General features: G+C 39.4%; 1 protein-coding gene across 1 annotated transcript in view; it reads right to left on the bottom strand.

Annotated features, from left to right (window-relative positions):
* The window catches only part of LOC120060180 (unconventional myosin-VI-like), a 123,923-nt gene that overhangs the window by 88,188 nt on the left and 18,853 nt on the right, over nt 1-16,882 (bottom strand). The window contains exon 4 of the mRNA XM_039009311.1: nt 9,168-9,310. Within this exon, the coding sequence (XP_038865239.1) occupies nt 9,168-9,284 (117 nt within the window). The 5' untranslated portion in view covers nt 9,285-9,310. The remainder of the gene's footprint in view (nt 1-9,167; nt 9,311-16,882) is intronic.

A 16,882-nucleotide genomic window follows, 5' to 3' on the forward strand; every position in this document is an offset into this window, starting at 1 on the left:
TTGCTTCGCTGTGCTGCTCCCCAGATTGCAGTTCCACTGAGATAAATATTTAATTGGTCACTGGAAAAGGGGATGTTTGCAAATGTATGGAAGCATGCGAAACTGTGTCCTATTCCGAAAGATTGCAAAGAACCCATTACTCCTGCCAATAGTCGACCAATTAGTCTACTCCCTACACTCAGTAAGATATTGGAGGGTATTGTGAGTAGACAAATATGGGAGTACATGGAAAAGAATGATCTGATTACAGCCAATCAGCATGCTTATTGCAAATTCCACTACCACTGCATTGGTTGACATGACTGACCAGTGGCTCAATGCTATGGATAATGGCAAGTTTGTGGGTGTACTATTTTTAGATTTCAGTGCAGCTAATTTTGACAAAATTAATGCATTATGGTTTTAAGGAGGTAGCATTGAATTGGGTACAGTCATATCTAACTGACAGGAAACAGTCCACCTATATCAATGGTTCATTTTCTTCCCCTCATGTGTTAAACTGTGGAATACCGCAGGGCAGCTGCCTTGGGCCACTTCTCTATTTAATATATACCAACGACCTTCCCTATGCCTTAGCTGAAACTCAAGCTACTATATTTGCAGATGATACTACAATTTATACAGCAAGACAATCGGTTCAACAGGTACAGCAAGCTTTACAAGGAGATTTGGAGAATATTAGGGAGTGGGTTTTCCAAAACAAACTTGTTTTAAACACCAAGAAAACCAAAGTTATGTTGGTCTGTTCCACTAGGAAAAGGCCAAAACAGCATGGGATACAATTAAGTATGGGAGGAGTACAAATTGAAGAAGTGGCAGAAACCAAACTATTGAGGGTGCAGCTAGAGAACTGCTTATCATGGTCGTCTCAAATAACTAATCTATGTAAAAAAATAAATATTAAAACAGCATGCATAATCAGAAGGATAACTAAATATTTACCAGGAAAAATTATTCAGCAAATAACACAAGCATTAATTGAGAGTCAGGTGAAATACTGTTCTGTGGTCTGGGGAAATGCATCATCAAATGAAGTTAGAAGGCTGCAGAATGCACAGAACAAAGCAGCAAGGATTGTTTTAAGGTGGAGATATGGTTCTTCTGTTGCAGTCATGCGCAATGTTCTTGGTTGGTCATCAATCGATAAGATAATTGAAAGGAACATGCTTATTTTATTTCATAATATACATCATTTAAAACGGCCAAGTTCTATTCACAGCGCTATTCAGTTGGTAAGAGACAGACATTCCGTAAATACTCAGAATAGATTGTCCACCATCTATGCATTGTCCAGACAGAAAAAAGAAATAGGCAAAAGAACATTTAGATTTAGAGCAATAAAGAAATTGAATAAATTAACTGAGCAAACCAGAAACCTTAAAATATATACATTTAAACATTATTTTAAAACGATTTAAATATAATACATAGAAATGTTGTGGGACTATAGTAGATGAAGAATCAATATTTTTTTAGATTGAGTATTTATTGGGTTATTATGTTAGTATATTATGTATGTTTGTAATAGTGCGTTATATGTGGAAATGTGTTCGTATTATAAATTGTATTTTAATGTTTAAAGACGCTTGGAAGATTAGTCCAAATGGGGACTAAAAGAGATCCTAATCAAATCAAATGTTGACACACCTACTCATTCAAGAGTTTTTCTTTATTTTTACAATTTTGTAGAATAGTAGTGAAGACATCAAAACTATGAAATAACACATATGGAATCATGTAGTAACCAAAAAAGTGTCAAACAAATCAAAATATATTTGAGATTCTTCAAAGTAGCCACCCTTTGCCTTGATGAAAGCTTTGCACACTCTTGGAATTCTCTCAACCAGCTTCATCAGGAATGCTTTTCCAACAGTATTAAAATAATTCCCAAATATGCTGTGTACTTGTTGGCTGATTTACTTTCACTTTGCGGTCCAACTCATCCCAAACCATCTCAATTGAGTGGAGGTCGGGTGATCGTGGAGGCCAGGTCATCCGAGGCAGCACTCCATCACTATCATTGGCCAAATAGCCCTTACAAATCCTGGAAGTGTGTTTTGGGTCATTGTCCTGTTGAAAAACAAATGACAGTCCCACTAAGCGCAAACCAGATGGTATGGCGTATCGCTGCAGAACGCTGTGGTAGCCAGGCTGGTTAAGTGTGCCTTGAATTCTAAATAAACCACAGACAGTGTCACCAGCAAAGCACCCCCACACAATCACACCTCCTCCTCCATGCTTCACGGTGGGAACCACACATGTGGAGATCATCCGTTCACCTACTCTGCGTCTCACAGACACGGTGGTTGGAACCAACAATCTCAAATTTGGATTCATCAAGCCAAAGGAGAAATTTCCTCCAGTCTAATGTCCATGTCTTATGTTTCTGGGCACAAGCAAGGCTCTTCTTCTTATTGGTGTCCTTTAGTAGTAGTTTCTTTGCAGCAGATTGACCATGAATGCCTGATTCACAGTCTCATCTGAACAGTTGATGTTGATATGTGTCTGCTACTTGAACTCTGAACAACTGATACCACCCCTACCTTCTCACAACACAACTGATTGGCTCAAATGCATTAAGGAAAGAAATTCCACAAATTAACAAGGCACACCTGTTCATTTAAATGCATTCCCGGTGCCTACCTCATGAAGCTGGTTGAGAGAATACCAAGAGTGTGCAAAGCTGTCAAGAAATCCCCTTCTACAGATATGCAATTAAAAACTGTTTTGAAGAAGGTAGTGGGGATAGGATCGTGAAGGCAGGTAGAAGGCTTAAGTTGTGATCTCCTTCCTGACCATCGGCGTCAACCAGGGAAAATAAATCCATAGTTCTCCACTTCCGCTCTGCCTTTCTCGAATTTCTCTTTACATTTACATTTAACATTTAAGTCATTTAGCAGACGCTCTTATCCAGAGCGACTTACAAATTGGAAAGTTCATACATATTCATCCTGGTCCCCCCGTGGGAATTGAACCCTGGTCCCCCCGTGGGAATTGAACCCACAACCCTGGCGTTGCAAGCGCCATGCTCTACCAACTGAGCCACACGGGACCACTTTAATTTATTAGTTTCCTCACTCATCCAAGGGGTTCTCCTTTTAGATGTGACCTTTTTCAACCTTATGGCGTCAATGGTTGCCCTTAATTTGCTATTAAAGTTCAACAAAATCATCACAAGAGGAAGGCAGAATAGGTAGAGTACATTGTTGATTGTCGTGGAAAATTGCAAGATTATGTTATAATGCTTGTATTGCATTATAATGGTTGTTTTATTCGACAGAATATAATATTCTGTTAACTATTGTGTGAGTGTGTTCTACTGAGGATGGGCCTCTATGAGATAACACTGACAGAGGAGATTTACGATGTCTTTGGGTGATAAAACCTAAAGAGCATTCCAGAGAACATGAGCTAATGGTTCTGTTCTATGCCGTACCAGGGAGAGACGGTTCCAGTTTGGAGTAGGAGGGCCAGACACTGGTTTTTACAATGAAAACTGTTGACACAGCAGTAACTGTCTGCTATGTTTTATAGATATCTTTCAAACAAATCTTAACCTTTGTGAACTGTTCCTAAGATCTGTGGTTCGTCATGTAGGTTGAGAGGGGTGTATCTTGGCTATAAAAGATCTTTGTACTTTTCTATTGGTACTTTTCAATGGTTCATTAGAGATAGCGCATCATTGAAAGTCAAAAAGGCTATTGCAAAGCTCTTATTATTAAAGATGTAGTTTAAGTATAACTCTGACTGGTGTGTGAAGTTTGTAACTCTCCTTATTTGGTAATGCAGAAATATGCCACCACATGATACACTCAAAATCTGTAGCAACGTCAGAGGTAAGATAGTGTTAATAATGCTTTCAGTTCTACCCTGTGCTATGGGCAACATGGTTGTAAAAACAATACAGAGCGGTGATCAGATAAAGCAACATCAACAATAGAGAATGTCTAAAGCCCCTTGGTAATAACCAGGTCCAGAGTATGGACACAGTTATTGGTGGGCTTAGTAACATGTTGGATAAAGTCCAAAGAGCTCAAAAGATTCATAAATTCATGGGCTTTGGAGTCAGTCTCTTTGTCAACATGTATATTAAAATCACCCAACAATGACTTTATCATAGTTCAATGGCAGACAAGGACAATAAACAGTTCAGAGAAATCAGTAAAGAAACAAAGCTTATTTAGAGAAAACATCGAGATATACACTGAGGGGCTGTTTTGCAGACACAGATTAAGCATGATCCTTGATGAAATTCCCATTTTAAACTGGATTATCTGAAATTGCATTTCTCAGACATGGTTTAAAATAGTCTCAGACTTGCCCTAGTCTAGATTTAAAAAGTCTGATTTCCAGAAGGACAATTAGAGTTAATCTAGATCTAAGTGAAGGCTTAAATTAAACCTGGACAGAGGCAGGCTTAACTTCAGATTAATGGATGTTGGCCGCCAGGTTGACCTTGGCAATGGAGGAGAATGGATTACCTGGCCTATTTCAATGAAGATCAAAAAGCACCACCAAGGCCAGACAGAAGGGCGGTTATAGACATGAGCAAACCACAGAATTATTTAGGATAAAATCAATTTGTAGTTCTCCAACACTATTGCACGTTGGAAGAGTGCAACTCGTGACTGAAGGACTTTCAAAACTCCTCTTTGAATGCTCAGCTTGAAGGAGGACAACAGTGGAATCATACTTGGTGACTAGGGGTATGCACAGACCAACTTCATGTTTATCCCCCATTGTTATGCAATAGGACCTGAGCAAAAACGGTACAACCAAGCTCCTATCTGCACCAAAGGTGTAGTAGAGTCGCTTCCAGAGTCTCAGAAACACATTGCTCTTCCAACCAAGAAGATGCTGTATTGTCATAATTGCAACATCAGTGCTTGACAATTACCTCAACCAGCATGGATGCCCAGATCCTCACATTGAAGAGGATGACCCAGATGTTCCCATGGTTGAGGCAGACAATGACAGCAATGGACAAACCTGCAGAGATGCTTTTGCTATGCTACATTTCTCACAACAAAAATAACTCAAGCGATTGAAGCAAACAATGGCCATGGATAGGTTAAAAAAAAACGGTTTTAATTCACAAAATGGAAATATCAGGACCCAAAACTGGTTCTGGTTTGAGAAGAACATTGGTACTGCTGCTGCTTCATGTTTCTCTTCTCATCCTTCATAGCCAACTCAACACAAAAGGATATGCTTTTTCATATACATCTCTTCTTTTAAATCCATTAGTTTCTCATGCATGCTCAGCCTCGGTCTTTGTTGCCAGCCCAGGTTAGTGACACAGTCTTCCCTCCTAGCTACTGCAGATGTAGTGGGTTGACCTTCATCCTGTTAGGATCGAACCCTTTTTTCCCCTCTTCAATTTTCACCTAAAATGACATACACAAATCTAACTGCCTGTATCTCAGGACCTGAAGCAAGGATATGCATATTCTTGATACTATTTAAAAAGGAAACACTTTGAAGTTTGTGGACATGTGAAATTAATGTAGATGAATAACACATTAGATCTGGTAAAAGACAATAGGAACAAAAAAAACATGCCTTTATTTTTATTGTTCCATCTTTGAAATGCAAGAGAAAGGCCATACATTCAGAGAGGACTCTACTGTAGGTGTAATTTAGATTTGCCACCAGATGGCAGCAGTGTGTGCGCAAAGTTTCAGACTGATCCAGTGAAGAATTACATTACTGCACAATATTTTGTATGAAGTCTGCCAGGAGTTGGCCTAAATGTGCCGAATTGGGCAATTGATACATGTTCAAGTACATAAATATAGACCATACAAAAATGCTATGGTCATAAAAAAAGTACGTTTACACACTCCCAGGAATGTAATCATTAGCTTATATATTAACTTTCACACATCTAGATGGCCGGGAGGGGTGGGTGTGGAGCCAGAGACAGCAGGGGTTCAAACTGGAGAACCCAGTTCCTACAATTGAACATAAAATAAATGTTTATCAAACAAACCTGTCCTACATTTTATCTCTGGGACCCTCAGGATGACAAATCAGAGCAAGATCACTGAATGTAAGTACATTATTTACCTTCAGAGATGAACGTATAAAACCAGTTGCCGTGATAAGTGTGTTGTTGTTGTGCACTCTCCTCAAACAATAGCATGCTATGTTTTCCTTGTAATAGCTACTGTTAATTGGACACTGCAGTTAGATTAACAAGAATTTAAGCTTTCTGCCCATGTAAGACATGTCTATGTCCGGAAAGTTGGCTGTTAAATACAACGTCATTTTAGTCACATTAGCACACATTAGCAACAACCGTCCCGGTTTAGGGACACCTATCCCGTAGAAGTTTTAAGACAAAGCTATGGTGATCTATCTCTAGAAAATTATTACATGGCTGCATTAGAGAACATTATTTCTTCAAGAGTTGAGTTCATAAGATACTTTTTATTATGGGAATGCAAGAGATGACTGACAACATTACATATTCCCTGCAGTCCTGGGATGGCACATGTTGAATGAATGTGTCCAACCAAATGAGGATTGGAACGGTCCCCCATCTGAACCGTCCAAATGGTCATCATCGGGAATACCTTCCAGGGGTTGCTGGCTATCAATGATCCCGGTCAACACGTCCCCCAGCTCATCTGTCTATGGTCTTACTGGGGGACCGCCACCAGTCTTGAAACGCTCCCTACGAGCAACAGCATTTGTCTTCTTTAAGTAGATTTCTTTAAGTAGAAATTAGAAAGACAATATAGGAATAATACTAGTAATGATATTGTTTGTGTTATATTTCTGTCACACAAATACATTTAGGCCCCACTGTGTTGTGTTACACAAGAAAACTAACATTTCAAAGTGACTGATTTGTAAAAGAGGACCGAGCACACACCCATTCTCATCGACAGGGCTGCAGTGGAGCAGGTTGAGAGCTTCAAGTTCCTTGGTGTCCACATCACCAACAAACTAACATGGTCCAAGCACACCAAGACAGTCGTGAAGAGGGCACGACAAAACCTATTCCCCCTCAGGGGACTGAAGATTTGACATGGGTCATCAGATCCTCAAAAGGTTCTACAGCTGCACCATCAAGAGCATCCTGACTGGTTGCATCACTGCTTGGTATGGCAACTGCTCGGCCTCCTACCGCAAGACACTACAGAGGGTAGTGCGAACGGCCAAGTATATCACTGGGGCCAAGCTTCCTGCCATCCAGGACCTCTACACCAGGCGGTGTCAAAGGAAGGTCCTAAGAATTGTCAGACTCCAGCCACCCTAGTCATCGACTGTTCTCTCTGCTATCGCACAGCAAGCGGTACCGGAGCGCCAAGTCTAGGTCCAAGAGGCTACTAAACAGTTTCTACCCCAAGCCATAAGACTCCTGAACATCTAATCAAATGGCTACCCAGACTATTTGCATTGCCCATCCTCCCCCTCTTTTACACCACTGCTACTCTCTGTTGTCATCTATGCATAGTCCCTTTAATAACTCTACCTACATGTACATATTACCTCAACTAAGCGGTGCCGCCGCACATTGAATCTGTACCGATACCCCCCTGTATATAGTCTCAATATTGTTATTTTACTGCTGCTCTTTAACTACTTGTTACTTCTTTTTCTTATTCTTATCTGTATTATTGTAAACTGCATTGTTGGTTAGGGGCTTGTAAGTAAGCATTTCACTGTCACCGGTCGTATTCGGCGCAAGTGACTAATAAAATGTGATTTGATTTGAAAAGTGGGCAAAAAAAAGAATTGTATCTCACCTGAAGTTGTTCTAGCGTCCTTTTGTTTACTTTTTAATTTGAGTTGAATTCATTACAAATGGTAGTTCAGGGATTATTATATATTTTGCGGGGGGTTGATGAATCATGCGGTTTGTTCTCCATAATTGGGTGGTTTGAGAACTCGCTTCAACAGGCTTTTTTTAAAGTCACTGAAATTCGTTGAATGTTTTCTTTTACCTCTGTCCATTATTTGGTTTAGGTGACTTGCTCCAATTCCACACAATGCTTCTGTATTAACATCCCATTCCTGTTTTGTTTAAACATCCTCCAGTCAGCACCAAGTGCACATCATTAATCTAATCAGGCTTCAAAAAGATTAACTGGTTAGTCCCTATTTACCTTAGTCTGGGACTCTCTAGCCTAGGAACTAATTAATCTGAAGTTAAGCAATGTCTCAGAAAGCAATTTTTTTTATCTGAATTAATTTAAGTAGGATTAGCCCAGTCCTGATTTAAATTAAACACTGTCCGCGAAATGCTTCCCACAGTTGTGTCAAGTTGTCTGGATGTCCTGTGGGTGGTTGACCATTCTTGAAAACACACAGGAAATGGTTGAGCATGAAAAACCCAGCAGTGTTGCAGCTCTTGACACACTCAAACTGGTGTGCCCGTCACCTATTACCATACCCCGTTCAAAGGCACTTAAATCTTTTGTCTTGACCGTTTAGCCTCTGAATGGTACATATACACAATCCATGTCTCAAAAGTCTCAAGGCTTAAAAATCCTTATTTAACCTGTCTCTTCCCCTTCATCTACACTGAGTGAAGTGGATTTAACAAGTGCCATCAATAAGGGATCATAGCTTTCACCTGGATTCACCTGGTCAGTTTATGTCATGGAAAGAGCAGTCCTAATGTTTTGTTCACTCAGTGTATATTGTGAATCGCTATTAAATTTGAAAAAATAAATAAAAAATAAATAAATAAATAGAGAGATGATTTTTAGGCTATATTGCCCAGCCCTAATTCAGGTCTTTCTGAAAGGGGAACCTTCATGGCTGCAGTGTGCCAGCCAATAATCTAACCTACAATGACACCAAATGTTCAGAGGTTAGCGTTACAATATATATTATGTTATTCAGCTACTGACCCAATGATAGCTCTGGAACGTGTGTGGGGAGAGAGAGCAAAATGAAGGTTGTGTGATGAGGATGTTATAATACAAAACATAAAACAGACACTCATTCCATGGAGGGACGAGTCGAGTGTGTCGGTTTTTGATATTTCCTTTAAAATTGGAGTCCAACTACGACCTAGACGAGTTCCTAACTAATCAATGACCTTTAATGATCAATCAAATACAAGGGAGAGAGAAGAAAAAAAAGCAGGCACTCTGCCGTCCATGGAACGGGATTGACACGTGTTCTAAACTGTGCCGAGTCGGACTGACCTTGCCCTTCTGGTTGAGTGGTTCGATGGCGAGGGTGTCAGCTCCGATATCCACAATCATGCCCAGCTGGAACCCATCGGTGGGGTGGGGCGCCCACACTGGCTTACCATCCTCCATGGCTAACCACAGCTACCTGGTGGGCTCTGCATAACATGAAGAGAAGAGTCAGGAAATAGAAGCCTTATAACATGTATGCCAACAACAAAATACTGAGTTTTCCATTGTGGGTTAGGACAAGTTTAATAAAGTATTACGAAGCTATTCATCTATAGACAGGTCTTCCTTCTGTACATCCCTGATCGAATAAATATGCTATGTTCCATACTTCCTCCAGATAAACAAGAAGCCTATAAACACAATTCTATGAATGACAAAATTCATCCAACCATGTGAGTACGTGCAACCCTAGTGTGTACATTGCTTTCCATTATCTTGTTATTCCCTTCATGAATGACTGATCCTGTAAATTGGGATTTTCCATTGGGAAAGGACAGGACCTACACATCTCTCCAAAATGAGGATTTGCCATTGCGAGAGGACCGGAATAGGGTTGAATATTTTCCTGGTGTTTTAAAAATGTTCCATCCCAACACTACATTTCTTCTCTCCTTGTTAATCTGGTATTTCCTGCAAAAATTGGAAGTCTCATTCTAAAGCATATAAATGTCTAGATTTGATTAGTTTTGAAATTAAATACTGATGCAAAATTAGCCCTACAATAAAATACATTTTATGAGCCCTACAATAAAATAAATGTTATGTACCTAAGACCAAAAAATCTAATTATGTTATACAACACATAGCCTTCGATATAAAAGTACCAGTCAAAAGTTTGGACTCCTATTCATTCAAGGATTTTTCTTTACTTTTACTATTTTCTTCATTGTAGAATAATAGTGAAGACATCAAAACTATGAAAAAACACATGAAATCATGTAGTAACCAAAAAAAGTGGTTCTTCAAAGTAGACACCCTTTGCCTTGATGACAGCTTTGCACACTGTTGGCATTCACTCAACCAGCTTCACCTGGAATGCTTTTCCAACACTCTTGAAGGAGGTCCCACATATGCAGAGCACTTGTTGGCTGCTTTTCCTTCACTCTGCGCTCCAACACATCCCAAACCGTCTCAATTGGGTTGAGGTCGGGTGATCGTGGAGGCCAAGTCATCTGATGCAGCACTCCATCACTCTCCTTCTTTGTGAAATAGCCCTTACACATGAGGTGTGTTGGGTCATTGTCCTGTTGAAAAACAAATGATAGTCCCACTAAGCGCAAACCACATGGGATTGCGTATCACTGCAGAATGCTGTTGTAGCCATGCTGGTTAAGTATGCTTTGAATTCTAAATAAATTCTTGACAATGTCACCAGCAAAACACCCCACACGATCACACCTCCTCCTCCATGCTTCATGGTGGGAACCATCCACGCGGAGATCATCCATTTACCTGCTCTGCGTCTCAAAGACACAGTGGATGGAATCATCAGACAGATTTCCTCCAGTCTAATGTCCATTGCTCTTCTTATTGGTGTCCTTTAGTAGTGGTTTCTTTGCAGCAATTCAACCATAAAGGCCTGATTCACGCAGTCTCCTCTGAACAGTTGATGATGAGATGTGTCTGTTACTTGAACTCGGAAGCATTTATTTGGGCTGCAATTTCTGAGGCTGGTAACTAATGAACTTATCCTCTGCAGCAGAGGTAACGATGGGTCTTCCTTTCCTGTGGCGCTCCTCATGAGAGCCAGTTTCATCATGATGGTTTTTGAGACTGCACTTGAAGAAACTTTCAAAGATCTTGACATTTTCCGGATTGACTGACCTTCATGTTTTAGAGTAATGATGGACTGTCGTTTCTCGTTGCTTATTGGAGCTGTTCTTGCCATAATATGGACTTGGTGTTTTACTAAATAGGGCTATCTTCTGTATACCACCCCTACCTTCTCACAACACAACTGATTGGCTCAAAATGCATTAAGTAAAAGAAATGCCACAAATTAACTTTAAACAAGGCACACCTGTTAATTGAAATACATTCCAAGTGACTACATCATGAAGATGGTTGAGAGAATGCCAAGAGTGTGCAAAGCTGTCAAGGCAAAGGGTGGCTACTTTGAAGAACCTCAAATATAAAATATATTTTGATTCGTTTAACCCTTTTTTGTCTACTACATGTGTGTTATTTCATAGTTTAGATGTCTTCACTATTATTCCACAATGTACAATAGAAAATAGTACAAATAAAGAAAAACCCTTGAATGAGTAGGTGTCCAAACTTTTGACTGGTACTGTGTATATTTATTTATTTTAAAAAAGGCACATGAGACACCTGTCTGATTTATGCTCAGTGAATTAATCCATTGCGGAGGCCATGTGGATGGCACAGTCCAAGAAGGGGAGTGTGGCTAAAATGCACGTCTCTCTCCGGAATGCGCTCTCTCCCGCCAATTTGTGCACATTCATTGTTTCATAACTTCATTGTGTGAATTGTTTGCCTTGATTATTAGTCTATCAATTCACCATTACATGTATCACTAGAACTAGCCTACATTTAGCTTTAATTCCTATACATTTCTAATCTACAATGATTGTTTGGTCATGGTCATTTCTGTTAATCCATTCAATATATTATTATTACAGTATTTTACCGCTGTCATTGTCAGAGTGGACACGTTGTTTGCAGAGCACACAACCTATGCTACACTTCTGAGAAACAAGTTTTGGTTAATTTCATTCCATTTACGAGTTTTGTAAGTGTAGTCATTTTCTTTTGTTTGGCGCGCTACTGTCAATTTTGAGCAAGGATGCGCACCTGATTACGCATAGAAGTAGGCCTATAGGATACCTGGCCTGTGTGCAAATGTAGGCATATAAATGTGCCCATTTAGGGATCTGATAGTATTTCTAATTGGCTTAATGCACCACCACTAATGACCTGTAGAGCTTCTCAAAGTAATGTTTTCTTCACCTCAAACAGCAAGCAAACAAAGTCTGTTTTACATCCATTGAGGAGGACAATCCTTTCCTCAATGTATTTGAAAAATCTTTCCAGCTCTCTCCCTTTCAATAACCACTCAGCATGAAAGCGAAAAATGTAACACTCTGATCCAGTGGAAGCGTAGGCCTAAAATAGGCCTCCCTGATGAGCTCTCATCCCTTCCGCAAAATAGCCTACAGCTGTGTCTGTCCCAAACTCACTGGTGCTGGAAACTTTGAGGACCCAGAATATTTTATACAACGCAAGTTCACTAGTGCTAGCTTTGGGCCGGAACCAAGTTGATACAATGTTTCAAGTTTGGCTACACATGGCCTGTCTGCAACAATGTGATAGGATATTTGATTTTAAAAATCAGGATATTTTTCTACCTGCAGGCTGCAATGTTTATATTTGTTGGCTTTATGTAGGCTATTTTTACATAGTCGGCAATGGCAATAAAAGTTAAACCTTAAAAGTATAATTTTAATTTAGATAGAATTTTGATTAACCACATTACATTAGCATTCCACATGAGAAAGGTTGCCGACTCCTCATGTAGCCTATTACCGGCAACTTCAGGAGAGTAATGGCAGAATCTGCGAAAGCTAGCAGGAGGATGGTTGGGTCAGGTTTTTCATTTCTGGTTATCTTGATCTCTTGCTCCCTCTTGAGTAATTTGTGTCTTATTTCATCAAACAGCATCAGACAATATATTTGATTTTCTTAAAAGACACAGGGTGTGTCTATATATGGAAAAATAAACGTTTAAAAGTTTTAACCAATCAATTGATCGAAAGAACCAACGACTTTCGGTCTACACACATATATATTTTTTTTGGGGGGGGGGGGGGGGGCAGCCCTAATTGATACAGTAGCCTATATATTGACATATAGGCCTCAGTAAGTTATGCCATTAGTACAGCTAAACAGGATGCGCTCTTAGGCTTACAGCTCAATGGTGGTTATACAATGCAGCTATACTAAGCCTACGAATGATGGCATTATTTATTATAATGATGATCATAATAATAACAGGAGGGTATAGGAGCAAGAGCTGCGCACGTATTGTGATACAGGTACTGTTAGATTACAATATTTTTCTGACCATTTGTAACAATGTAAACACTAAATGAATTATAAGTAATAGTGTGTGTAAAGCTTTTATTACAGCATAGCAAAGATTCAAAACAGACAAATTTGTGAAAATGCTTTATCCGACATGTGGTTGCGGGAGGCTTTGGAGCACACGGAATCAGTAGGCTTTTAAACAAACCCGCAAACATGCAATCGAAGCAGGATCTGTCTTATTTCTGTAGATATATATGGATGATTTATAAAGTCAGGCACATTTAACAGTTAGGCTGTTGATTACAGACCTATTTAAGTTGGGGTTTCCTCACTCCTCACTTTTCTTAGACAATTAAGGCAAGGGCTATTTTCTCAGCTCCTCAAATTGCTGCTGCCTCCACCGCATTGTTCTCAACACCAAAATGCTGGGTAACTTTGCCATTACGCACATAGCAACAAGAAAAAGGCGACAAAATTCAATAGTGCAACTGATGTTTCAGAACTGCGGACAGCGACCGCTATCCAACGCGGGAGAAAGCGCATTTGTTATAAAATAACATTATTTTGCACCATTGTTCTTTCATAATAGAACCATGCAGGGCATTCGGAAAGTATTCAGACCATTTGACTTTTTCCACATTTTATTTTACAGCCTTATTCTAAAATGTATTAATATTATTTTTCCTCATCAATCTACACACAATACCCTATAATGACAAAACAAAAACTGTTTCAGATTTTTTTGCAATTTCTGAAATAACACATTTATGTAAGTATTCAGACCCTTTACAAAGTACTTTGCTGAAGCTCATTTGGCAGCGATTATAGCCTCGAGTCTTCTTGGGTATGACGCTACAAGCTTGATGCTTGGCAGTCAGGCGAAATAGTTACATTTTGCTTTGATCAGACCAGAGAATCTTGTTCCTCATGGTCAGTCCTTTAGGTGCCTTTTGGCAAACTCCAAGCGGGCTGTCACCTTACTGAAAGACGAGCTGACCAGATGTGGCGTAATATGCTGAATAAAAATATAAAACGCAACATGCAAGAAATTCAAAGATTTTACTGAGTTACACTTCATATAAGGAAATCAGTAAATTGTAATAAATTCATTAGGCCCTATTCTATGGATTTCACATGATGGGAATGTGCCTTTCCAAATCATGTCCAATCGATTGAATTTACTACAGGTGGACTCCAATCAAGTTGTAAGAAACATCAAGGATGATCAATGGAAACACGACACACATTAGCTCAATTTCCAGTCTCATAGCTAAGGGTCTGAATACTTATGTAAATAAGGTATTTCTAAAAACCTGTTTTTGTTTTGTCATTATGGGGTATTATGTGTAGATTGATGAGGGGGAAAAAATACATTTTTTCAAATAAGGCTGTAACATAACAAACAACATGTGGAAAAAGGGAAGGGCTTTTAATACTTCCTGACTGCACTGTATACCGGGGCGGCAGGTGGCCTAGTGGTTAGAACGTTGGACTAGTAACCGAAAAGTTGATCGAATCCCCGAGCTGACAAGGTAAAAATCTGTCGTTCTGCCCCTGAACAAGGCAGTTAACCCACTGTTCCTAGTCCGTCATTGAAAATAAGAATTTGTTCTTAACTGACTTGCCTAGTTAAATAAAGCTAAAATAAAAATAATATGATTTCAGTACACGTCTTAGAGTGATGGACTGTGCCATCCCCATGGCCTCCGCAATGGATTAGTCCACTCAAACAGGCACGAATCAGACAGGTGTCTTGTGCACCATGAAATAAATAAACTATTTGCAACCGACTGCTCGACTAAAGAAATCATGATGTACCAAACAAATGGGGTCAGCCCTATAGCTAGCTAAGCTAATTAATTATCCCCAACCCCATTCAGATAAAACAGTTTTACCCATTGGTTGCTCGTTGTAGCCTACTCCTTCCGCTAACTTTTAATTCTGTGACTTATTCCATCTTGCATTGCATTAGTGAACTCTCACTCAACTTGCTACACATTGAGCCTCTTTGCCGCTTTGATTGGCCAACATAAACAACAAGCTACACCCGAAGGCTCCCGGTCTTTTAAAAAAAAAAAAAAAAAATTTAAATGGTGCACTTGTCATAAAAATTACATTGAAAATATTATTTTATTAAATCATTTGAAATGTCATGGTATATCCTTGCATGAAATAAATGTCACATGGATATTTTAAGTTAGGAAAAAGCCTGTTTTAAAAATAGGCCAATAAAATGTTTGTGCAAAAATGAACATGCTGAGGCCCTCGACATTCATACTCCATGCAAAACATCAACAAGCACAACACAACACGTGATAGTGCTGATAGCTTTACTGTACACTTTGCAAGCCTTTAAGTGGTAGGCCTAATCCTATGGCGTAGTGTATACATTCAGAACTGACCCTTGGCTCTGCTATCCTATTAGTTTGTGGGATTGAGGTGCAATCAAAGTGCTGAGATGACTGGCTCCTTTACTCTGCAACTTCTCTCACATGGATATTTTAAGTTAGGAAAAAGCCATTCGCTGCTGTTGCTGCTGTCAGCGAATGGCCAAAGAGGATTTCAAACCAATTACTTATGTCAGGAGTTCCCCTAGGGGTCATGATTGAGGCTGTACCAAATGATTGATGTATTAGAATAATTGATTGTGTATGTTGTATTAATAGATATAGTTATAAGACCCCTCCCTCCTTACATTTGTAGGGTCCTAGACTACAGATTAACAATATATATACATTATGAGGTTTTAATATTGTTACACAGTTGTTTTCTAGTTCTCTCTCTCTGCCTCTTATAAAAGAGACCACTCAGAAATGTGTGACAGACAGAACTCTGCAGGGGAGTGTAGGAGATAAGACTAGTCAGACATTCCACTATAAATCAACTTGGACATTTACTGCTAAGCTTTTAGATAACACTAAAAGCCTTGTTTATATAGCTGTGTAAGCATGGTTTTGGTCTCATGAGTAAAAGGTAATGACGTAGGCAGTGACATCACTAAGGTTGGACTTCAGGTTTAATAAAAGCAACTTGAGACCTTTTCTATTTTGCAGAACTTACTCGGAAACATGCGTGCTATGTTCCTGATTGTCAACTTCTGTCTGCAATTGCATTAATAAAAAGGTTTTGAATGATTTAATTAAAGATATTGTCATAATGCTAATTTCACCAATGAGCCAATGATTGACAAGGAACAAGGAAACGAACCACAACACATACTATAAACGCAACATGCAAGAATTTCAAAGATTTTTACAGAGTTACAGTTCATATAAGGAAATCAGTTAATTGAAATACATTCATTAGGCCCTATTCTATGGATTTCACATGAATGGGAATACAGATATGCATCTGTTGGTCACAGATACAGTACATAAAACAAAAATGTAGGGGCGTGAATCAGAAAAACAGTCAGTATCTGGTGTGACCACCATTTGCCTCATGCAGCGCGGCACATCTCCTTCGCATAGAGCTCATCGGGTTGTTGATTGTGGCCTGTGGAATGTTGTCTCACTCCACCTCAATGGCTCTTCAATATGTGTACAGATCCTTGCGACATGGGGCCGTGCATTATCATGCTGAAACATGAGGTGATGGCAGCAGATGAATGGCTCCGTCAAAACGTGAGACATCTGTGGCATTGTGTTGTGTGACAAAACTGCATATTTTAG

Source organism: Salvelinus namaycush, chromosome 15, assembly GCF_016432855.1.
Source record: "Salvelinus namaycush isolate Seneca chromosome 15, SaNama_1.0, whole genome shotgun sequence".
Taxonomy (NCBI): domain Eukaryota; kingdom Metazoa; phylum Chordata; class Actinopteri; order Salmoniformes; family Salmonidae; genus Salvelinus; species Salvelinus namaycush.